The sequence below is a fragment of the Gavialis gangeticus genome, unplaced genomic scaffold, assembly GCF_001723915.1.
Source record: "Gavialis gangeticus isolate Ggan-Ray unplaced genomic scaffold, GavGan_comp1, whole genome shotgun sequence".
NCBI lineage: Eukaryota > Metazoa > Chordata > Crocodylia > Gavialidae > Gavialis > Gavialis gangeticus.
The window spans coordinates 90,022,760-90,047,749 of NW_017729025.1; the positions used below are offsets into that span (position 1 = coordinate 90,022,760).

At 38.0% G+C, this 24,990-nt stretch overlaps 1 protein-coding gene across 6 annotated transcripts in view; it reads right to left on the reverse strand.

Moving 5' to 3' along the window:
• PCNX1 (pecanex homolog 1 (Drosophila)) overlaps positions 1–24,990 on the reverse strand; it is a 159,472-nt gene that overhangs the window by 70,391 nt on the left and 64,091 nt on the right. For 2 of the 6 annotated variants that reach the window (XM_019519139.1, XM_019519137.1), the window contains exons 7-9: positions 15,287–15,419; positions 9,007–9,191; positions 1,475–1,565 (exon numbers count right to left, since the gene is read on the reverse strand). In XM_019519139.1, coding sequence (XP_019374684.1) covers positions 1,475–1,565; positions 9,007–9,191; positions 15,287–15,419 — 409 coding nt within the window. The remainder of the gene's footprint in view (positions 1–1,474; positions 1,566–9,006; positions 9,192–15,286; positions 15,420–24,990) is intronic. The other 4 variants (XM_019519142.1, XM_019519141.1, XM_019519138.1 and 1 more) reach the window with 3 other exon arrangements.

Here is a 24,990-nt window from a genome sequence, read left to right on the forward strand (position 1 = left end):
ATCTTGGTAAGAAACACTAGAAGTAGATTTTTCTTTTTTTTTATTTGCCATTGACTGCAGGTCTAGGCTACTGCTCTAGCAAGGTAATATCATCAACATAGGTATAATACACTCCCTGTCAGTGAAACAACAGACAAAAAATACACTGTTTCCAAGATTCTCCCTCTGAATTCAGTAGCACCGTGAAAGAAGATTGAGGTATTCATAATTTGAGCGATAGCAGGTACTTGGAAGAATACCAGCGATACTTTCCAGTTAACACACCTGCTGTATCTGCACTCACTCTCCACCCTCTTTTACTACAATTGATGAGATTCTGTCATATGTTAGTCATATATTAACAGTTTTTCAATCTGTTAATTGACTGTAAAATTGCAGAATCCTGTAATTACCATTACTACTGGATGACGTTTCTACTGTTTATTTTCTGTGCAGAGCAGCTAACCAAAAAAATAATTTACTAATTAATTCACTAATTCAACAGTCAGAAAATTTACCCTATTTTATGCTTTATACGTGTATGGCGATTTTGGTGCTGTTCAGAGGGAAATGCTTAAAGCCTCTCAGAAGTGAGACTGCTACTACATGCAGAACTCAGAAGGCTAGAGTTAATGCCTCAATTAGATAAAAATCAGTCCATTCTGCTCCCCAGGCAAAACCTACCCTGTCCTTCACAACTGTAAGGAGCCCTATTAGGGAAGTCACTACTCTCAGAACAAGCAAGGGGTAGGGCTAGGATATGGCAGGATCTCACACAAAGGATACAGAGCTGCATGACAAAACTTAGTTCTACAGGCTGTCCCTGCACACTACTTCACAAGTCTCTAGAGCCATTATTACATGAATCCTATGCAGTTACTCCACCCAATTTTTCTGCATTGAAGTGATTTATTTTTTTTGAAGGCAAAGGGGAAGTGGAATGAGAGATGACAGGTGAAGGATGCAGAGTCGCCCCCTAGCCCAAAACACAGCTGCTCAGTCTATAGTCTAGTTATTTGGTCTGTGTATAGGTCAGTCTTTTAGCCTCAGATGCATTTCACTTATCTACACTTTTTTGGATTATCTACATACTTAAAGGACAAAACAACTAAAAGTTCATTTTGCAATCATAATGGCTAGGAATTTATTTAACAGTTTACATTCTGCACAAGTTGATAGTTAGGGTCCCCCAAAAAGTAAGGTTTCCTACAGGCCACAGAGTAGATTTGTCACACCCTGATTGAGAGCAGTTACTATATATTTAGGTGTCTGTAAGAGACATTTTTCCAATTCTGAAAAAATTTTTTAGCACTAAAGTTATAAATAACATAGAAGTACATATTTATGGTTTATACATAATCTTGTATATATACACACACTTTTTACTTGAGGCTTTTTATAACCCATACTAAATGCTCTTTTTACTATTAAATACTTATGACTAAGGTTGCAGATTAGACAAAAATCATCACTATTGACTGGCCTTCACACACACCAGATGTTGGATGCTCTTCTTGCAGCTGGCTCAAAATTCACAAGTGACATGTCGCAGCCCCCTGTCTCGTAGAGTGTAGAACTGAACTTACCTGTTAGAGAAAAGGTCAAGAAAAACATCATATTTCCTTAATTTAAATCACAGGGGCACTGATTTCTATACAATAATATAATAGTGGGCATGATGTAAATGTATACCCCCCTAACCAACAGGTCAGCATAAACAAAAATTATTAGTACTACTAATAAAAAGAAAAATCAAATAAAGATTAAAGGTTAAAATGCTCAGAATTATCTTTCAATTAGAAGTGATGTCATTTATATCAGTTTACATGATACATACACTGCCACAAATGCACTGAATTAATTTTATTGGTTATTTTTGTATGTATAATAAACTGTTTTAGAAATACAAGAAAACCCATGTGAGAATAAACCCAGCAGAGGCACGAAGACAGCTTCCCTCACCTCAACCCACTCCCTTCAAGGAAATAAAGAGTTGAATTATTTGAAATGGTAAATAGTGGTGTTTCAAAGAAAAGACACCAGACTGCAGATCATATGACCACGTAGAACTCAAATGAATCACCTATGGATTGGTAACTGGCAACCATAATAAATTAACTATAGCAGAAACTGCACAGGGGGCCAGAACAGAAAGCTCTGAAAGCCAATTTTCTGTTCAAAAAGAAAAAAATCAGAGAGGAGAAATACAGTTTCTTTGTCAGTTATACATTTGTCCATTTTAGTTTCTGGAAAAAGAAGAGCAGAGATATTTGCAGTGGAGGAATTACCAAAGGTCAGAGAGCAAAAGCGGGATGTTACATTACCGGGAACTAGAGGGACACCATTAACTAGGTATCGTTAGCCTGAAAAGACATTCTTTTTGAACCAGATAGCTATGGATGAGGTAAAACCTATTCCTAAATATAAAATAGGCAGAGAGGGGGAGTGGCAGCGGAAATCAAGCCTGAACAATAAATCACCTTCCCTGCAGAATACCTATCCTTATTACGATCTTCTCTCAACAAAAGCTTGGATACAAAAAAAGTTATCCCCTACCAGTTTGCTTTGAAGATCACATTCAGGTTATTTCAGTTCAGAGAATGAGAAACAAATTAAGTTGAAATTTTTCCATGGAAAATATCCTGATAACAGCTCCCTCTGTGCAGTATAGCACATAAAAAGGCAGTGGATACTTGATCTAGAACAGTTATGATGGTTCATGGATTTAAGGAGCATTTAAAACCAAAAACAGCATTATAAATTCCTTTTAGCTTAGTCTCTTTTGCCTTTACTGATGTTTAGGAGCTCCAGTAAGTAGCTGTTTCTCTTAAGATTATCATAAAGCCTTTTCACTTCCCTCTTCTATTGGCACATTAATGCCTGCATGCTTCTTCTGTTTTCTTATGTTGCTACTGTTACTAGATCTCATACTCCAACTCCTCTTATTCAGGCTGGGTAGGGGAAAAAGAGGACAGAGTTTACAACTGAGCCCCCATGGAAAAGTCTAAGGAAGTAAGATGGAAAATACAACTGATGGTAAACAAAAACTGTGAAATCAACAGTGCTTTTTTACCTTCATAAAAGCAACAAAAACTCACCATCTGTTACAGTAGATTTAAGTGCTACTTGTAACAACCGTAGTTACAACTTTATCAGCTAGAAGTATGATTTTCAAGCTACTGACCATTTATGGGAAGCGGAAGGTAAGAGTATGATCTGGCCATGTGTCCAACACATTTACTCAGGTTGGAAGTTGGATATATACTTTGATTTTGGGACAGCAGAAAGAAGTGGGGGAGGGAGGTTATTCCAGAGTCATAGCCAAAAGCTGACTACATGGAACAGGTCACTCACCCTCAGTCAAAACTGGTTTTAACCCTTTCACAGCCACTGCCAAAGTGGCTGCTCAACCAAAAGCTGCTGTCAATTTGGCAGTGGCTGTGAGAGGGTTAAAACTGTCAGTGCCTTTTTGGATATTTAAGATCTCAGTTAAGTGCTGAAGGCACTCTCTTGCACAATGTAATATACTATTATGCTACTGGAGCAAAATTTAATTTTAACTAAAGCTCCAGAGAAAAATCTCCTCTATCATAATGGGTTTGCCCCAATTATACTTGTTTCATAATTACGTCAGTACAAAGACGTCAGCACTTTGAACGAATGCAAACATCACACAATGTGCTTAACATTCTATTCAGAAGACCATTATTCATGATCAATAAAACACATATTACACACAAGTTATCTTTAAAAGGAACAGGTGGGTAAGCTTTAGTAGTTCTGGTTGTTGATGCTTTTGCATCGGTGATCAGAGAACCTGTTTAAGAAACTTTGTTTAAAAAATAAATGGAGTCAATCCTGGAAATAGAATGAAAAGTGAATAGTCACCTAAAGGGCTTCTCCTTGAAATGAATTTAGATCATGTTTAATATAATGTTTATATTGCAAAGATAAGTTTCCCCTGGACAGCAGAGAAGTTTGACATAATAGTACCATCTTGTTCAATGGTTTCTCTCAGGAGAGTTACAAGTACAGAAGAACCTAATATAGTAATGCCTCATACTTGGAAATGTGCACCCTTCCCTCACCCCAGTTCCCCTCCAAACCTATCATAATCCAGTAATGCAAATGCAGAATATTATAATCAATTCAAGACCATGACAGGATAATACATTACCTGCAAATACAGATGTGACAAATAATGAAAAAAGACAAAACATCTTATTTGGATATGAAGTACAAAATGAACTCAAATTTTGCCAAGATGCTGGCAATGCTTCAACACTTCTGCTGAAAATGACTTCCTTTCCTAGTGGAGGTTAACCCACATACAAGAAAAATGTGGCTTTAAGACTCTAGTGTTGGCATATTCTTGGTTAGAGTTTGAAACTCATTTCCAAAAAACTCTTGAAATTATCTAAAGCAAGGAAGACTACAATATTACAAGAGTTGGTTTGAATTAAATGCATTTTCAGCTTTCCTGCTTCTTTAAAAAAAAACAAACAAACCCCCCCCCCCCCAAAAGGACTCAGTCTTAGCACAATCAGAGCATATGTTCAGAAAGTCCAGGGCAGCTCAGTGATAGATTAAGGTCATGTGATCTTTACATTGGAATGTAGGAACAATGAGACTGTGGCTATTTTTTCATGTTCCACTACCAAGTTTTCATCAAAAGATGCCAAGTCAGACATAAGTCTATATTTTTATTGTTAGACATGGCTAACTACAAATAGATGTTTAATGTTTACACCTCAATAATACATTTCTCTCTCTCCACCTCTTTGCACAACATTCTCTTTGAAAGTAAAGTTTTTTTTTTAAATTTGTCTTGTCACATTGAATTAGTTTAAACATTTAAGGCATGTGTGATTTGACAGCAATTTTACAGACCTGAAATTTTCTGAGGTAAAATTGAAATGAGATTATTTACTCTTGAAAATAAAAGGTCAGGAATTTTTCATTTATACTTTCAAATTCTCATTATGTTCATTTATCAAGTAATGGTTTTAATCAGTATAACAGCAATGATTTGAAGGAAATTATAAAAAAACCAACCCCAAACAAACCAACACCACAAATGTCAGTATTATAGCACACACTAAAATTTGTATTTGTAGGATAAACACAGACCCAGTAACAGGTGGCTACAGGGAAACAAACTGTAACTGTTTTACCCAAAGGAGGGTCTGTGAATCTTGGAGACTTACTGTTTAAAAAAAAATCCAGAACACTTTGACTACTAACAGTTTTCTACCTATTTAGAGAAGCCCTGAAAGTAAAAGGCAGATAACCAATAAGCAATTCTCAGGCACAAATTAAGACTACATCTTCAAACACAGATGTTAAAGATGACGTGAATACCTGCATTTTTTTTCCCCAAGGACCATGGAATATCATGTCACTGTTAAAAGAGAGAACAGGGCTGGTTTGACTGATCCCAGGAAGGCAAAGTTTCACCAGCCCCCATGGCCCATACTAGGAAAGGACTTGACACAGATGTCAGGCCAAAAGGTTCCTACCTATTGTCCCAAGAGGTTCCTTTCTAGTATAACATTCACATTTTCTATTAATTAAATGACAGTTTACCTTGTTCTCAACCTCTCAGGGTTTGGTCTTGCAAAATGTAGATCTGTTGAATGACTTGGACAATCAAGCATGTTAGTCTACACCAGTGGTGCCCAAACTTTTTTGCCTAGCAGACCAGATTGGCCAGTGCTTTTGATTTGGTGCAGGTACGGTGGACAACATCTGGCCGCATGGAAGTGTGTGTGGGGGCAGGGGGGAGAAGGATGAGGAGGGTGCATGCATGACCCAGTCTCTGCCAAAAGGAAGGTGGTCTGGGGATTTGGCAGTGGGGAAATGGCCACCACTTCCCATTGCCAAATTTCTGGACCCATGGGGAACCCCACAGGCCAGATGCAATGGCTCTGCAGAGTGCATTTAGCCCACATGCTGGAGGTTGAGCACCTCTGGTCTACTCTAGCATCAGAATACATTTGAATATATTAGTTAATACTTTCCTACACCATTTCTTTAAGTCCTAAACAAGACAAAGTAAAAGAAGTTAATGGAACTGGAGACACTTGTCCTGTGCAAGATTAGATTTTAAGAACACAACACTTGATCTGGGCCCACAAGAAGCATTTTCAAAGGACAACTTACTCTTTCCTTATCCTTATCTGTCACTTGTGAGGTTTATAAATTATTTATCAAAGTTTATAAATTGTGGCAGTGTCACCCAGTTAAGGTGGTCCTTTTGACTGTATTGATTTGATTGAAAGATTGGACGGTTACTACTTTGAGAATAATAAAGAACCTCCATAACAAATAAGGGTGATATTTTCCAAAGGTAGAAGCAGCGATTCAGCACCACTTATGTCTATCTCCACCCCAAATCCTGAAAATTAATCATTTTATTCTTTTATACATGTCTGAGAACTGATTCAGATTTACGCTTCAGATGAGTTATTAGAAGCGCTTACAGGTAGCATTGAACAGGCTGATCTTCAATAGGACCTTGCAAAAGTAGATCTCAAAAACAAATCTGAATGTTAGAAATAAGAGAAAAGACATAAAAACTGATTTGCCAAAGGTTACTAAACTCTAGCAGTCTAAAATAAAACCAAATAGGGATGTGCCTAGACCAAAAGACCAGCCCTTTTCCAGATTAAAAAGAAAAATCACCTGGCTGAAATTAAGAACTGTTAACAAGCTTCTCAATCAAGTTCTGAATATTAAGCAGTCACTCAAATAATTTAGTACTCTTCCTTAATAAGCTACTTTACATATACCCTTTGTGTCTGCTTCAGAAAAATCTACATGACATCTACTAGCCAAGACTTCACCTACTAACCAAAGTGCAAGATACTGATACTGTCAGGCTATGGCCTAAGAGTTGTCACTCCCATTCAAGGCAAATCAGTACTTTTTCCTTGACTGGATTCATACGAAATTAATACCGTCTGATTCTGCACTTGTCTTACCTCAAGATGTTGTTCTTCTCCCCACCCCTTTTCTATGTTGCCTTCTGTTACTATCTAACTTTGTATCTTGTGCTACCTCAAACTCCCTCTCCTTAAAAAATCTTTTATTCTGACATAACAGTAAAGAGCCATATTCATTCTCCCACCTCTTCCACATCAGACTTGGAGGTTAAGAGACACCCAATAGAAAAAATGTTCTAAATCTGTAACTACCACTAAAGTGAATTAGCAGCATACAAATATTAAAGACTCATCCTGCTATCCCCACTCCCTATGCAGACACCTAGCTGAGAAACCAACCTTATCTTTCTCAATATGAAAAGGAGAGAATACAGGCTGAGCCCACCTTTTGTATCACATGCAACTAGAAAGAAGTTTGAAGTGCCTCACTCAGGATATCCTATCAATTGCCAAAAGTACAATTATGCTCTCCCGCTTCACCCCACATCCCTTCTAGCTTTCTAACTGTAGAGATGTTCTTAACAAATATACCTTTTCCTCAGTTTTTTAGCTGTTTTAAATGGGAAATCACTTCTCCATATCTTTCCCCAACCTCTATTCTTGAGCAGTCTTCCTCTGCTGATTTCATTCTGATGTAACATGTAAAAGTCAAAGTCATCTGGCTAGCTGTCTGGAAACTGCCACAAATTTTAAAGTGGTGGTTTTAAAGTAAATTTTGTAAGAGTGCATTTCCAACTTCTGTAGTTAGTTTTAAAGAGCACCATTCCAGAAATGTAACCTAATGCTTGCAGTTTTTTTGGATCACACCACAACAACCCGCGACTTTCTCTCATCTGCACTGTGGCAAATAAGGTATTGTCCGTTTGTCTCTTAATATTGTATTATTAGTATAATCTAAAATAAATATTATACAATTTGTTTTGGGCTGGCCTATGATTTTATATAACTGCACTCCATCTATGAGACTAGGAGCTCCTAAAAATAATCAGCAGTCAGTTATAAATGTTACTGTTAGAGGTGCTCTTTCTTCAATCTCTCAGCTATGGTTTCTGCCTAGTAAAGTAAAAGTTCCAATGTTGATCCTGAAAATCGTAAGCAGCTCTTCAGACACTCAACTTAGGAGGAGGTTAAAGCAAGAATCCCTCTCAAAAACATCTTGGTTTCCATTTCTACCTCTGACTTACTGTATCAGCTTGGGAGAGCCATTTAATGTTACTCTCTCTCAGGTTCCACACCAACAACTATTTTGCTGACCTCCGAACTCTTGAGAGTGCTAGCCAATATTTATAAAGTGCTTTGAGATCTTCAGAGAAAATGCACTATATGAAGTAATAAAAAGGCACTATAGGCCCACTTATGAAAATGAATTAAGGGGAAAAAGAAGCGTTTCAAACTGTTCAGTTACATGGATATCTTCTTGATTATGGTCTCAAATGCTTTAGAAGCAGCAGCACAAGAGTCAAATAATTTAAGATTCTACAAGAAAATCTCAAACCACAAATATTAAAGATGCTGTATTTAAGTTACTGAGTCTTTAAAAATATAACCTAAAATAGCGGACGTATTTAATTTACTATACTCAGCCCTCCACAACAGGAATGTCCAATGACTTAATGAAACCACCATCACCCCCAATGAATAGGAATTCTTTGGCACCTAACGAAAATGCTTTTGGACCTGTAAATTTCAAATACTCATCCTGGACCAGAATATATTTTCTATCCCTGCAACTCTATGAACACTAGGAAACCACTAAGAGAGACCAAAATGGCTGTCTAGTATTTTCTCATAAATGAAGCTTACATACTAGAACCATCATAATGTTCACATCATAAAAGATCTTGCATTATTGGCATTCGTTTCAAGCCATTTTAAAATATTTTCCATTTTGCCTTTGCTAAAAAAAGTAGGGAGGTAGATGATGGGGAATACTGAGGAACCAACCAGAAGTATTTCCTTCGAAGAAATGCACCCACATGCTTCTAAAAGGAGATTAAATTTAACTGAATATTAGTACATTATTACCCATAAATCTGCTGCATTAAAACTTCCATGTCACCAAGGTTACATAAGGCCTGCATACCAAGTTCATCGTGCAAACTGCTACCGCCTACAGCAGATGCATTGTCATGTGATGCTTCTAAGTGGACACTCCCATTTCTCACCAGCAAGGAGGCGCTAGCGCTGAGCACAGCTGCCTGGGAAGGGGGGCGGGACTGGACTTTGACCTGGGTTGTGGACTGCTGGCCTTGCTGACCATCTTGAAGGCTACGAAAAAACATGGATTGGGGAAACATTACTGGGAAGAATCCAAAAATAGCTAAAAGTGAAGTTACATAAATTAACAAAAGGACAAAGTTAAGATAAAATACAGCAAACAAAAGCCATGTGTAATTAGGGTTATGACAACCCAGGAGTTGTCATACCGAGAAGTTACCCAAGTCGACTCATTCACAGAGCCCTCCACTGCATCCTTTAATAAAATAAATAAATAAATAAATCAGTCCTGTTACCTTTTAAATTGTCCCTTAGTCCTCCTTCTCCCTCACCAGTCCCCTAAAGATTTGTGCAGTTGTGGATGAAGTAACTAAGTAGCAGAGATCAGTTAACTTTATTTTTTTTAGGTTGAATTTTTCTAAACCAGATTACCTTGGAAGCATTCAATGAGGGCAGTTTGTACCCAGTACTGCTACAGAGTACTGCATGCCAAGAAACAAATTTAAAATAAATAAATAAAAATTTCAACCCCATTTTGAATAGAATTTTATAGCTTAGCTGATGATTGCACCTTTCAAAAGCCTGAATCTGTTTATTTCCTCTTTTATATTCCATTCTCATTCCTGTACTACTTACTTGATAAACAATACTAATTATTCAACAAAAATAGCTCGGAAATGAGAAAAGGACAGAAAGCAAAGCCAGGAGCACTGCTGATTACAGCAAGTCATAGCTTCTAAGTCTTCTAAAACAAGCCTTTTTAGTGTTAAAGGTGGCAAAATCCCACAACAGTGTTTTAAAAAGGTCTTTAATCACAACTACTCTGCGTGTTTTTATTTTCCTTCTGGGCTAGGAAACTACACAGTGCATAACCGTAACATGTAGAATACACTTTTCCCGTGACCAAATATCTTCTTAGAGAGGTCTTGTTATGTTATATATTCTGAGGTTTCTGTTGTGCAATACAAGTTGCCCTTCTGATGCCCAAAACACCGCTATTTGTTGCATACATTGGTTCTGGTGCCTTCCAGGCAAGATGTCTGTTCTACAGTTGGTAAACAAGGCAACTGTAAATCAGAAACAACTGATATAAGCATGGGTGGAATGTGCCTGACATAACACTGAGTCAAATTATAGTGACAGAATGTATTTAGAGCATCTGCTTTTCAGTTCTCTTTTTACAGGACCACTGGGGGAAAAAGCCACAAGATTATGAACTCAGAACATGTGTTCAGAGAAAGTTAATGCAAAATAAAGCAGACATGCACACAAAACATGAAGAAAGCCATCTTGAGAGTCACTATTACTTTATTCTAAGGTATTGAGGTTTCACCGTTACTTCACTGTTTTGCTGCTATAGACCAGGCTCTCAGGGAGCTACCTGGCAACAGGGGTGCTTAGGGAGCAAGATTCAAAAGATGCAGTATCCCTTAAGGTGTTTCACCATCTCACTTGAGGATTCTTATCCAGCAGAGATGTGATGCAAACCTGAACAGCTGGTAGTTATTGGAACAATTTTTTCTTCAGTAACATTAAGTTGTTCCTACTCTAGCTATCAGACTCTTCTGTCAGACAAAAGCAGCAGCAAGCACTATAAGCAGCCACTTGCATGAATATCCAGAAGAGGATTCATCTAATCTATAAAATAATTCTAAGTACAAAAAGCTGTATGAACCATTGCTATTAAAATTACTAAATGTAAATACTCAAATCAAATGTCAGACCCAAATGTGGATACTAAGAACTGCATTAAAGTGTTAGCGTACACTATGTTTGAGGTGCTGTATTTATTTGACAGTTACCAGATAGTGTGGAAAGTCTAGTGGGCTTGTTTGGCGGGGTTTGTTTATCTTTAATTACCTAACTTTTTTTTTTTTAAGTTATGCAACTAAAACATACCTAATTTAAAAATCAAGCCTCAATTTACTACATAAGGTTTAATTTGAAAGCCCTTTGGGGTTCACTAAATGCACAGTTACTCAATGTCACCAGTCCGTGTTAATAGAATATTTGACCAAAGCAGAGGCACCTTTTATTAGAAATATAAAGAAAATATTAAGTAGAATTGAATAGGCCTTTTAAAGATCATCTCTGAGACAGCTACTGTATTTAGCTGAATATAAAAGGAGACTCCTCTCCCAATACTTAGATTCTATATGTGAAAAAATGTGTAAATTTGTTATAATTTCACAGGTATAGAATCTAATTACAGGAGATTTGCCTTGAATTTTCCTGCCACTGCTACAACAGAAAAAATAAATCTAGGGGGTTAGGTAGCCTCCTTGCTCTTTGTCCCCAACAATTTCTCCCTCCCTCCTTACTTATTAGACCCCTGCTCTCCCTGAACACATAGAAGAAAGGGGCAAAATCTGCATATAGGCAAATTACCCTAGGTACCCATAGACTTAGGTCATCTAAGGCTCTGTTCCTTTTTTAAACTGCTGCAAGTTTTAGTACAAGTACTCCATAAACACACTTTTAAGTAGCATTTTTGTACTTACTGATCTGCAGTAGAAACTATACTTTTTATTATTATTTAATAAAATTTTGTTTCCAGGGCCAAATCAGTTCCAAGTTTGCATGTCACTAACACAAGCAAATATCCTACCAGCCAGACTCAGTCTGGGGTTTCAGATACTCCCAAATTCATGACAGGCATCCTACGTGCAAGTCCCAAGCCTGGAGGCTTTGGAGTTCAGATAGGGGCAAGCAAGAGCAGGGGCTAAGTCAAAGGCTGAAGAAACAAGCTAGGGTGAAAGCCCAAAAGCAATCCCCCATCACTATGAATTGTGTAGTTGAGAGACCCTTGTATTTAGAAGCATTTCTGGACTTTCACAGGGGTCAGCATGCCTGCAGTGCAAGGGACAGTCCTTCACCCTCCAGCTACACTTGTCATTCAAGGCCAAGATAATGATTATGGCATCTCCCCCTACCAGATAAATATATATATATAATACAAACTATACATGATATAGTCAAAGCCAAAAGGCTCATGATTCACTATACAATTCATTGGGCTGGGTCCCCAGCACAGTCAACAGCATTTCAAAGCCATGGTGACCCAACAGCTAAGCACTGCTCAGTATGTGCGTGTACTTCAGTACAAGTGTTCTTGTCATGAGTCCTGGGATCCTCCAGAACTTTATATGCAGATGGCACAGGACAACCTTATCTGGGCTCCACTTCATGGAGGGTGGGACTACCTAGTCACATGAAACAGGCTGAAAGAGGGGGGCAACAGAAGGATTCTGAGTGAACCGTTTGCAGCCCCACTTAGTGATGTTTGTCAGATATTTAAGGCTGGTAAAGAAACAGGAACCACTGGAAATGGGAAAGGGTCCAGCTCAGCTGTAGGAGTGAAGAGGAAGTAAATGTATGCAGTGTAGTGGCTTACCATAACTTGAAAAAGAGTCTGTGTTGAAGGGGGATAAGCGCAATGGGCACTACCATGTGTCTCCTTCAAATGGGCTGCACTAACCTATCCCTGTGGTAGGTTCCAATTAGTATGTTTACCCCATATGGGTCACACATTTTATAGTCATGCACAATGTTAGCTGCTTTTAATTAACTTTGTAGTTGGTTTCTATTACTGACCACATGCTGCTTTTGGCAGCAGTTTAATGACAGACAATGTATTTAATGAGGTTGCCTTGTATGCGATTATAAGACAAGGGCCTTGTCCCCCCCAGTGCTGATGGGGGTTGGAAACATCTTTTGTATTTGAGTAAATATGGTAAATTTTATGGTACAGCCAAGACATGAGGAGAAAAAAAATGTCATTGGTAAGAGTATTAAATTAAAGCAGTTTCAGGGCAACTACAGGTTAACTAATTATGTAAAAGTTTAAAGTAGGAAGCAGTAGAGATGATTAATATTAAGAACTAGACGGAAATTTGTTTATGCTATTAACCTATATAAAGAAATGCTCGGTATGTGCACTGAGTCAATAAAGTCCATTCATAATGGATTAAATCCCCATATGTCTCTACATTTTTCATTACACTCTAGTCTATCCTCTGCGTACATGCACGCACTTTAAATGTCTTTCCTCTTTTCAGTATGCATACAACTCCCAGTAACACTAAGGTACCCACACAAAGGGAGAATCCATTTGTCAGGATAGTTCTATAGAAATTTAAAGAATTGCTAGTTTGTACAAATTCTACTTGAAATGCAAAACACAACCAGCAACCCTCTTCCTGTAAAGATATGGTCTTTTGTGACAAAGTCTGTGTTTGTATCTGGCTCCCAATCAGCCAAAGACATTTAATAATTGGGGTTCCCATCCAGCATCACAAATCATCTTCAGTCATTTGACTTTGCATGTATTTAAGCCTATTTATATTTAGTCATGATGACATGCTTCTTTATAGACATTCAGAGATCTAAGATACTAGATGCAGAGTTGTTTTTTGTTTATTTTAAACAGGACATCTTTTACACATGAACAAAATGGGATGGGCAAAAATGATGCATGTGGAAGACAATTTACTTGGCCAGAAATTTTCTACTTCTTTTATGTATCCTTTTGTATTTGTATTATGTGAAGATTACTTTCTTTACGTTCAGTTCTCTCAGCAATGCTCACGTTCATCTTTAGGCCATGGAAGATTTAGTGCTTCCATTAGTTTGTGAAATGAGTGTAACCCTGAGTTTTAAGCACTTCAAAGCCTCCCCAATTTGCTCCATGCAGCCCAATGGAGAATGACATTGTCCTTTGGCTGATATGAAATTAATAGTGCTCTGATTAGCCTATATGATCTCTTAAAGACCAAAAGACACAGTTACTCTTATGCTCAATCAGAAGAGTAGAGAACACATAGTAACTAAATACGGAGCAGAGTAAACAGAGGTGACTAAAGAGTGTGGTGGAGTTGCAACCTCTCTCACTAACAAGTTGTTCAAATTTTTTATTTTTTTTCAAATAATCAAATACCAGTAAGAAAGATACATTTTGTTAAATGATGTAAAAACCCTAAACAAACTAATTAAGTATAACAATATAGAATGCTAGGCAATAAATACTTCACTAACTTATATCCTTTATAAGTCAGAATTCAACCTTTCATCACATACCAATCTGATCTAATTCTAGTAATACAAGCTTCTCTCTGATTAATTAAAATTTATCTTCAACGTGGGAAGGAAACATACACATTTCTAAGCAAACCTTCCCTTTCGCCTCAAAAAACAGAAAAACAGATGCCTCACATGAAGGTAACACCTCGTTATTTAATATTTTAGAAACAAGTCTTTGACTGCTTCACTGTTGCCATCATAAAGAGATAACCATTTTTTTACCTCCTTTAACACACACGCATACATGCACCCCCACCCCTCTTTTAGCTAAAACAATATTAAACATTTCAGGAATGTATTTAGTCAGTTTTTGTATTTTTATATAACTTGACTGCTCCTAATACTAGATGCTTAGAATGTTAGGGGGAATGGTTAAGAATACACCAATATAAACTTCTATATTTCAAGAGTATTTGGCAGCTAAATGGAAGAAGTAATGCAAGTACAGTACATGTATAGTCCACCAAATGTATTGCTGGTGCATATGGAGTGCCACACATAAAAGATTTTATTACATGTAAATTAAAATTGTGCTATTTTTATGAGAGACCTTTTTGTCAGGATTGACTGCTGGTCTCTTGTTCAGTGACCTGCCTATATTAAGATTTAGAGCTTTTTCTGGATGACCTGTTTACATTAAGCTTTACTGTTGTAGATACCTACCCCTTTATAGCCTCTGAGAAACAATGACGACACTTTTCCCCCAAAGGGCAAGAGGGAAATAGGAAGAGAAGAATTGATTATTTAACAATATTTTTCTTGCTTGAAAGATTTGACAAAAAACTAAAATGAAACAGTTCTGAGGCATTTTAAGTTTCATTCATTCATTATGTGGATGACCTGAAACCAAGGATAACAAGTTAGAGATAAGCTATCCTGGTCCCTTTGAAAACAGTGCTATGTACACATGCACAATTCAACAAACTCACAGTGACATGCAGTGGCAGCCCAAAAAGATTAAGGGTTGGAAGGAAAAAGGAAGAGTTTGTCTGTGAACACCGGTGGGTGTGGGGAAAAGGTGTTTGCTGCATGCATGCTAAATATGGTGGAACATTCAGATACCGTACCTGAGGGGTGATCCGATGAGCAAGGTAGGAGGGGTGGGGTTACTCCCTGCATTGTGCCGGCGCCGGACTGCCTGACGCCTAAATGTGCTGCGTTCACGGCGAAATGTGACAGTCTCCTCACTGGTTTGTACTGCTGCATCAAGACAGACTTTAGGTCAAATAAGAACCCATCCCAGATATGAACACAGCAACTTAAGATGTTTTTCTTTGCCCTGGCCCAAGTTAACGGACTTGACTTGGAGCAATAAAAACAGTTTTTGCATGGTGCTCAGATAACTCGGAGCCTCATATTTTGGCTTAAATAGGAACATAAAGCACAATCTTTATTAGAGACATACATTTACATTGCCTTTACAGATACACCTTACCACATTCCACCCCCACAATCAAATAAGTCAGGATTCAAAATTGAAGTAGTAAAACCTATATTCCCTTTGAGTCCTTCCAACTTTACAGGGCAGGGACTTGTAATTTGAAGAGTTTACTCAAAACCAGTTTTATCAGACTGTTTATTAATGCTGCCCAGTATTTTCATGATTAAAAAAATTGAGGGTTTTTTAAATATAATTTTGCCTGTTCAAGCCAAATTTTCCATGCCAAGAATCTTCCTCTGGCTAATTTTTTTTTGGGTAGAACACTTCAGCTAAAACAGTTTGTTTATTTCCAAGAACAAGGATAATGAACTTTTTAAAACAAACAAACAAACAAGCACCAAAATAATCCTTTTAAAAACCCCATCGGTGATCTTATATTTTTAAAAGTTATATTCCCATCATACTTTGGAGCAGGGAATTGGTTTGGCAATGCATTGCTCTTTGTACCACCTTCATGAAAAAATAGCCAAATGTGGTCCACTTATAAGCCTCTGGAGGGGAGGAAATCAGCTGGCACATGTTCAGCAGGCATTTGTTTTTTAGCAGCTAAATTATCCGACAATACTATCTGTAGCAGCACCCTGAATTTAAGGCTGAGCAGGACTGTTTCTTCAAGTGCAGCTCTGTATTGATGCATTCTGATGCTCTCAAATAGGGCCCAGACCATGGGCAGGAGGAAGCTGTCCTATTTAAATATAAAATTGATGAAAGCAGGAGTGGATAAGCATGAGAAGGAAAAAGGCAAAAGTCTAGGCAAAGACTTGGAAGTGAAGTGAAAGAACATCCAAGGAGGAGTCAAGCATGCAAGGGAAGAAAGTGACCAGCAATCTGGAGGGGTGTGACCAGGATTTGCTGTGGAAAGAAATGAATGAGAAACCTGAGCAGTGGCTATAGCTATATCAAGGAGCAAAGGGGAAGAAGAGACAGGACTTGGGCCCAGAGTTTTTACAGGACTCAAATGAAAGAATCACAGGAAGAAATCAGGAACTGCCACAAAACACATTTCCCTCCAGAGCTTGGAATGAACCCAAAATTCCCAAGTCTCATCATTCTTTTGCTGCCAAATAGCCATGAAACCTACCACCAAAGCGTCTCATCCACCTCCAGTGACAGGAAGACAACCAATGATTGCTATAGGTTACTCCACTTAAGTGGCAGAGTTTGAGCAGTGAAACCAGATGTTCCAATAACAAATGAACCATATGGTGTAAATTAAATGCCAAATAATGGAATTTGTTTGCAGCCTACTTTTTAAAAGCTCAGGAACCTTTATGAAAAAGTTGCATTAAAAGAATTCTAAGGTTGCAAAATCAACCTCAAAAAAAGCAAGAATGCAGGTAGTCTTTGGCACCCTAACTTTGTCCATTTGGTGCAAATACACTAACACAACTATATTTACATTTTACACAAGAACCCCATTTTCATTCAGTGCACAAGATAGATGGTACTCAATGAGTATTTCAATACTGTTTCTTCTGTTTTTCAGTGCTTTTCATGTCTTATTTACTACATATTATTTAAAATTATTCTGCTTTGAGAACCGAATTATTAAAATTCTCATAGATCCTTCTATGGAACTCATGACTAGTATTTGTCAAGCACTGAGGTACTAGTGAATGCGCTTCAAAACACCTCTTGGAGATGAGGTTGTATTATCTCATAATTTTGAAGAGACATTAAGACACAGAAAGGTCAAAACCATCCACTGACTTCGGGTACCCAATCTGAAATACCTAGAGCTTTGCATTTTCAGAGCAAAGAATGCTCTGGCTATGCACCGTGTTGCATATGACACATTCTAATCCCAGCTCCCAATGCCTTCAGTTAGAGACGAATCATTTTTTGCGAAATCAAACCTCAGGTTTTCAAGTCAGACACTCAAGAAAATGAGTAATAACCTACAAAGCAACTTGACTAGCCTCACATAACAGCTCTGCAGCCAAGGCAGCATTCACATCCAGTTCTCTAGAGCCATATTCCCTTCCTCTGAGACAGTTTGTTTCTGCCATCCCCCCCACCTTGTATACACTGCACTTTTCATCATCTGCAACAAATCAACAGAAACATACAGTGTACTGCCTGAGACAGAAAAAAACAATATATGACCGCATAATTAGACTACCATAACCTATACAGACAAGGAGGCTGAACTGCCACTTCTTTGACAGTTTGTGTATGCAGGATTCTGAATGTGTGTATGTAACATCTGAACCTCTTTAAGCTGCTACTAGACCAATCAACTGGTTTGTCTGAAAGGCATTAACTGCTAATTCTTTTGATGGCAGGAGCAACAGCTTATCAAATGCAAGGCCTTAACTTGAAGTCACAGTCAAACCACTGAACAGTTATGAATCAGTGAATGGAATATTTTATTGAACTAGATGTTTAACGTTGCAATTAAGGAGCTCAATCCAACAAACCAGAAATGGAGAAAGAATTGTGTTACAGTTTAAAATAGAAGTTAAACCAGTTTTAAAATAAATTATTTAAAGCCATACTGAAAAAGTTCAGCCCCAGATTTTAAAAGACATTCCAAACGCTGCATGTGGCTCAAAGTATTAAGTTAAAGAAGGGGTGTATTTGTTTATCTGAACCTATCCTTGTTTGGGTATGTGGAGAAATTGGAATAAGGTTAATCCTGAGGAAAGTTCCTGCCACTGAAAAAATTCCAAGTCCCTATTATGCTCTCAGGGTGGTTTAACCTTAAGGGAGACAGATATACTTTAAAATGTCAGTTTCCTTTAGGGTTTACAAAGTAACTTTTTGTTGTTGTTAAAAATCAGTATTTCATAGAATCATTATGTATTTTGACCAATACCTATTCTTAATTTTGTCTGAGCATACAATAATATTGTTTATTAAGGAATACAATAGCTCTCACCTCTTTGAATTATTTATGTGTTTCTACATTAAGAATATATTTCACATAAACAAAAGGTGGAGTTTATTTGTTTCTGTAAATGTCAAGATTGCATGTAGTGTTAAAGTTGTCATGACTATCCTAAAACCTACTTCATTAGCTCCAACTCCACTTTTAAGAAGCAGGACAAGTCAAATTTTTACAGGCAATGCCCAGGGATCACAAAGTCATTTGCAACACACCGTAATCCTTGGCTCTTAATTGCTGAAATTCTGTCTGAACACAAACACAGCCTTCAAATGTTAAGTGGCTTCTACCCATGCAGCAACAATTGGCAGCAGCACAATCACTGAAACTGTCCATTTAAAGAGTTATGAACACAACTATAATACCATACATGTGGAAGCCTCCATTGCCAGCATAATGGATGAAAGTTTATTCTAAGGCAGCAATTTTCAACCTTTTCTCATTTGCAGTCCCCTAATAAATTTTGAATGGAGGTGCAGACCCCTCTGAATTGTAACTTTGGGTATTCACATACTTTTGATTGGTCAGTCATATTTCACAGACCACTTAGACAGTTTGTGGACCCCCGGGGGTCTTCAAACCACAGGTTGAAAACCACTGTTCTAAATAAAATAATTTCTGCAGAATTTAATGGCTTTAATTCCCCCTACCACAAGCATGGTAATTATTACTTGATCAAATAAAATCAAGCAGCCGATCCATACTGATGGAATATCTGAACATTAGCCGTACAATCCTGTCTACTGCACCTATATTTCTAACCCCACTCTTCTTTCCTTTCAGACACACACCTAAGAAGCATTAGCTATGTAATATTCTATAAAATACATATATTTAATTGTGCAACAAAGCCTGGAATTATTATAAAGGCTTACTAAGATTTGTTCGTATATTTTACATAACCATATTCTGTAAGAAAACACTAACATAAAGCATGAATCATTTATTCTCTTTTGCAATAGAGTATCTACAGATTTGGTACTTGAGAATAATACTTATAAGTGTGACAAGCATCTGACATCATGGTGCAGGGAATTCTGTTGCACTTCTTACATACACTGTCACTGCTTCCTATCCAAAATTAAAGGTCAGAAATGAAAATGGAATTGGTGAAAACAATGTACACTATTTTTACTTTAAAAGGTTCAATTCAATTTTTGCTAAAGAAGTGCTGAAATTAGTTCTGAAGTCAGTGCAGTAGTTTGGTGAACTCTAGGAGTGACAATATTCTGCTAAGAGTAAGCAAGACACTAGGGATAAAATGTAAAACGTTTAAAAGACCAAGACAAGGTTCTTTGGGTGAATCTGATATCTTTTATTAGCCCAACTTAACTAGTTGGGAAAAAAATTTTAAGCAAGCTTTCGGGTTCAAAAACCCTTCATCAGGCTGAGGGAGTTTTAGCAGTTAGTGTGCGCTCTTCCTGGATGGAATGAAAAGTAAAGAAGCCAGAGGGTGTGCTGGTATGCATACAAGATAGGCAGTCAGTGAAGATGTAGACTGAGGAGTCAATGGGCGAGAGACAGGCTCTTTCAGGATCTGCGTCTCATCCACTGACTCCTCAGTCTACACCTTCACTGACTACCTGTCTTCTATGCATACCAGTCCAGCCTCTGGCTTCTTTACTTTTCATTCCATCCAGAAAGAGCACACACCGACTGCTGAAACTTCCCCAGCCTGACCATCTTTTTACAAAGATCAGTTCAATCCACTGCAAAGCTGTAACAGTTTAGACTAGAACAGAGGTTCTGCCCCCTAAATTTCATTCCGGAATCCAACTACAAAGTTTGACATCAAGGAAAGAATAATTTTGCTTGATAGAAACAATCAAAGATTCTAGAAATGAATTTTCGTTCTGTTAGCCACAGGAGAGAGAGCATTCAAGTGAAATGAGTGTTGTGGCTGATCTCAACAACAAAAACAATGTTAAGAGGAGGATGAATCGTGTCAAATGAAGTCACTAAAACAGTTTGAGGCAAAATGTCACCTAGTACTGAATAATTATGACTATCAAAATCTGCTTTGACTACTGAACCAAATATTTGAAATCAGGTGGGTATCTTTTTGTATTGATGCCAAAAACTGAACTGTGGGCCTTCTTTGTTGTTTCACTTCACATGTCGCAGAGTTAACATGTTACCTGAAAGAACATTATAAAACTCAAACTTCTACGCTCCTATGTAAGGACCAATAATAGAATATCCAGATTTTTTTTTTTTTTTTTAGGTTAGGGACTCTCATAATAACTTAGTCGAACGTCCTCCTTAAACATAGGACTATACAACTTCTCTCAGTAATATGGACAATTTTTGTAAAGTATTAATGCTGAAAGAGTAGGCGACTGGTAGGGGAGACACGGGGGGCCACATGCCCCCCCGACAGTGCCGTCCCCACCACCACCAGCTTCTGGGGGTGCTCGCAAGCCCTGTCCCCAACGCTGCCAGCAGCTTCTGGGGGTTCTCGCAAGCCCTGTCCCCAACGCTGCCAGCAGCTTCTGGGGGTGCTCGCAAGCCCCATTCCCATGCCCAGCTTCTGCAGGTGTTCACAAGCCCCATCCCTGCCACCAACACTGCCGGCAGCTTCTGCAGGTGCTCACAAGCCCCGTCCCCATCCCCGGCTTCTGCGGATGCTAACGATCCCTGTCCCCGCTGCCAACAGCTTCTGCGGGTGTTCGCAAGCCCCATCCCCACCGCCACTGCCGGCTTCTGTGGGTGCTCGCAAGCCCCATCCCTGCCGCCAACACCATCGGCAGCTTCTGCGGGTGCCCTCCCAGACTCAGGAGGTACCAGTTGCCTATGGCTGAAGATATAGTTTTGATACCCAATGATCTTTTTGCACATTTTTGACTCTAGGATGATGGATCATAAGAAAAAAAAAAGATCAGGAATTCACAGAAGACTGCCTTTTCCTCGGAGGCAACTTCTAGATCTTGAAGGCATTTGTTATTAACACAATGTTTTCTACAGTTCTCCAGCTCAAAGTCATATTTAATACAAATTAACTACATTCTGTATAGCAAAAATTTGAAGTTAACACCTAAGTTACATCCCAGAGATGCATCCATCAGTAATTGGCAAAGACCAGTGTGCATTCCTTTTATTAATATCAAGAGTTGTTTTTAGGAACAGAAAATCTAAACACATCTGTGGCTCATGAAAGAAGTTTAATTGTAGTCAGGTTTGATCAAGAAAGATCAAGCTCAGTATAAATAAAATGCCAAAATACTAGTGAAGAATCCAACACCTAGCTCTAAAATATAACCATGCCCTATAGTTTCTGAGAATTAAAAAAGTTCACAAGTGTACTTTTTACATAGATAAAAAACAGTTGAAAAAAGTTTCCAGACAAGCACCTCACTTCTATAGTCATTGTGGAGGTTTTAAAAAGGATCGCGTATGTTGTTTTTTTGGAAGCTTAAAATCTCTTTGGCTTAAGTCCAATCAAGGTGAGTTAGTCTCAGAAAAAATTCTCCCCAATGAGAGTAAGGGGAAAGTTTTTCATATTTTTTAAGCTTATGTATCTCACAATGCAGTGCCATGCATTTCTCTCCCCCTCCCAAGTACCCTTGAGCCATGTCATTTATCTCTGTGGAATACTGGGTAGCATACTAAGTACAGAGAGTATAAAGGGAAGTATCCATAAGGAAAATTTCTTTTTTACTACCAATAAAAATTCTGGATTTCTGGTTGGCAACTACACTACACTGAACAGTCAGCACCTACCCTTTCAAGTCTAACAAGGTTTTTTAGTTATATGCATTTCACTTCTTACTGTACTTGCTCTAGCAGGATCCTACCATGCCATCATCAGCCCAGAAGCCAAACTGAAGACTATTCAGGATCTGCAGCAGTAAGATACAAGTTAAAGCACCACAAATCCTGCAACTGGACATTTAGGGCTGGAAAGAACATTAAGCAGTTTCAGTACATCAAAAGACTAAAGTCTCTGCACAACCGTAATTTTATAAGGGGTAGATAGAGCATCTGTAAGGAACAGAACTCTATCCTGGTAAACAAGCCATCTGGAAAAACACCCATATTATCTACACAAAGTGGTGTGCTTTCTAACAGCATGAGTTCAACTATATGGTGGGAGACATATTAAGAAACAACTCTTTCAGTTCACACACAGTCAAATATCTGCTGCTGCCACCATTAATAATAGCAGGAGCCAGGAAAGTACCATCAAGGGTGAAGTGGCTACTTAGGAAGATGAAGTGCCTGAACAAGCATACCCCTTTTTAGCAGCCTCTTACAACAGCTGATCTAAAGGGAGCCCACCCCAACTTACGATTTCAACTGTTGCTGCACACCTTACTTGTCTTTCGTTATATCTGAATAAAGCCACAGAAAAAAGAGTGTTAACACTGAAAAGACCCCATGCCTGTTATCACGTAAGACTGGCACAGCTAAGAACAGAATCCACCTTTTCTTGGCCCCAGTACAGTACCTTAAACAAACAAAATCCTCCATGCAACTTCTCCTGCTGCCTCAAGTACACAAATAGATTAAATGAAGCATTCTGTATAGAACAATGCAAACACACAAGTAAGCTAAAAAGTTACAGTTGTACATATGCCCCGATTCTGAATTTTCAGTCTGTCATTCATTTCCTAGAAGCAAGCTCCATCACATAGAATCATATTAAACCTCACACAGACCAGGAAGGTTAAACCTAAGGCCATCAGGTACAAATCACCCTTTAAAATATTGGTTAAATTAATAACTCATAGCAGCAGCAGACTACTGCAGCCCATAGAGGAGGCACTAGAGGCAGGGAAGGGGAGAAGTGACACCTACAAGTAGTGCACATAAGTAGAGAATGGTGGAAATCAGGAATCCTGAGTTCTGTTCTTTGTTGGGAAAGCAGTGTGCATACTAGTTACAAGTATTACAGTCAGGCATACACACAGTGACATATCCAGCCTGAAAAACACAACCAGACTCATCTGACAATAACAGACAGGCTCCTAGTACCAACTCTCAAAATTTGACCTATGACGACCTGACAGTCAGGCAGAAGGCAGGGTAACTAGTCACACTATCTATACTTAGTACTTCCTTTGCTTAATAAAGTTTACTCGGAACATGGTTTTGCATTTAATATGATTTCCCCTACATGTTCTGCATATTTAAAGAATTTTCGTACTCACTTTGTTGAATTTCAATTGGTTGCCAAACAAAGCTTAACAAATCACAAGCCAAAAGTTATCTAATATAAAAAAAAATTGCCATTTTCTAATAAAAAAATGCAAAAATTCAGAACCTGAATACACAATTACACTATAAAACTGCATTAAAAAGCATGTAATAGATATAGTGTAACCTGCTACTTGGAAAAGGAACACCACATTTAGTGTAAAGTCTGTATCTGCTTGCAAAAACATTTCAATTTCACCAACCAGCAAAAGTGAACCTTTAAAGGAAAGCACATATATAAACAGATTACAACTAATGATTTAAAATTACTTAAAAACAGACGGGCTTGATTACAATCCAACTGAGGGACTTACATAATAGGTTTTATAATGCATCTACTAAAACATCCTGAAGTTTCTAAGAATTATGCATGATAGTTTCCTGAAAAAAAATTTATTCCACCTTGTTCATAATTCTCCATCACAGCTTTTTTAATGGAAGAAGATTAGGCAACAAATCAATTTTTAGTTTAACTACAAATGATCACAAATCTAATTTCATTTGTTAGGTACAAATGCAATATATTCCTGACTAGTACATATATATTACACATACTTAGTACTTCTGAAAGGAAAATTCCCAAAGCTGAAATCACATTAAAAAACTGAGTGAGGAAAAAATTAACATTTAAACTAATAATATAGTGCTCCCCGCCCCCCACACACATATACACCATGACCCTGCCTTCTGCCACCACCTCCCCACCACCAAAAAAAGGGGTGGGGGGAACTCAAGGAACACTTTGATCAGAAACCTTTATGGTTAAGAGGTGAGAAGACAAAAATTAATAATAAATAGATATATACACACAAGAAGAAAAAAGTTAATAACAAACATAAATCAGCAGAAGTAAATGTAAACATTTAATAAGAAAAATGTATGGTTATCAATTAAAACAAAGATAAAATTAATTGACAATAAAAATGGGTTCTTTAAATGCATCAGGAAAAAATAAAAAACAAATAATTATATTGGTGTGGTTCTAGAACAGGATTGTAACAGAGTGCTGACAGTGCTTTACCAGAAGAGGAATCGCATCACTTTGACCCAACACACCCCGCATCAGCACAGACCACCCGCTTCAGCTGGGTTTTTTGGCACCTATCTAATAGCTGATTGAATCAGCTATTACATAAAACCACCAAAAAGCCCTGCTGAAGCACACAAGCTGTACAGGTGCTGGGGAGCCAGGTCAAACTGATGTAATTCCTCTTCTGGGCATGCACTGTACTTGGTGCAGAGGCGCA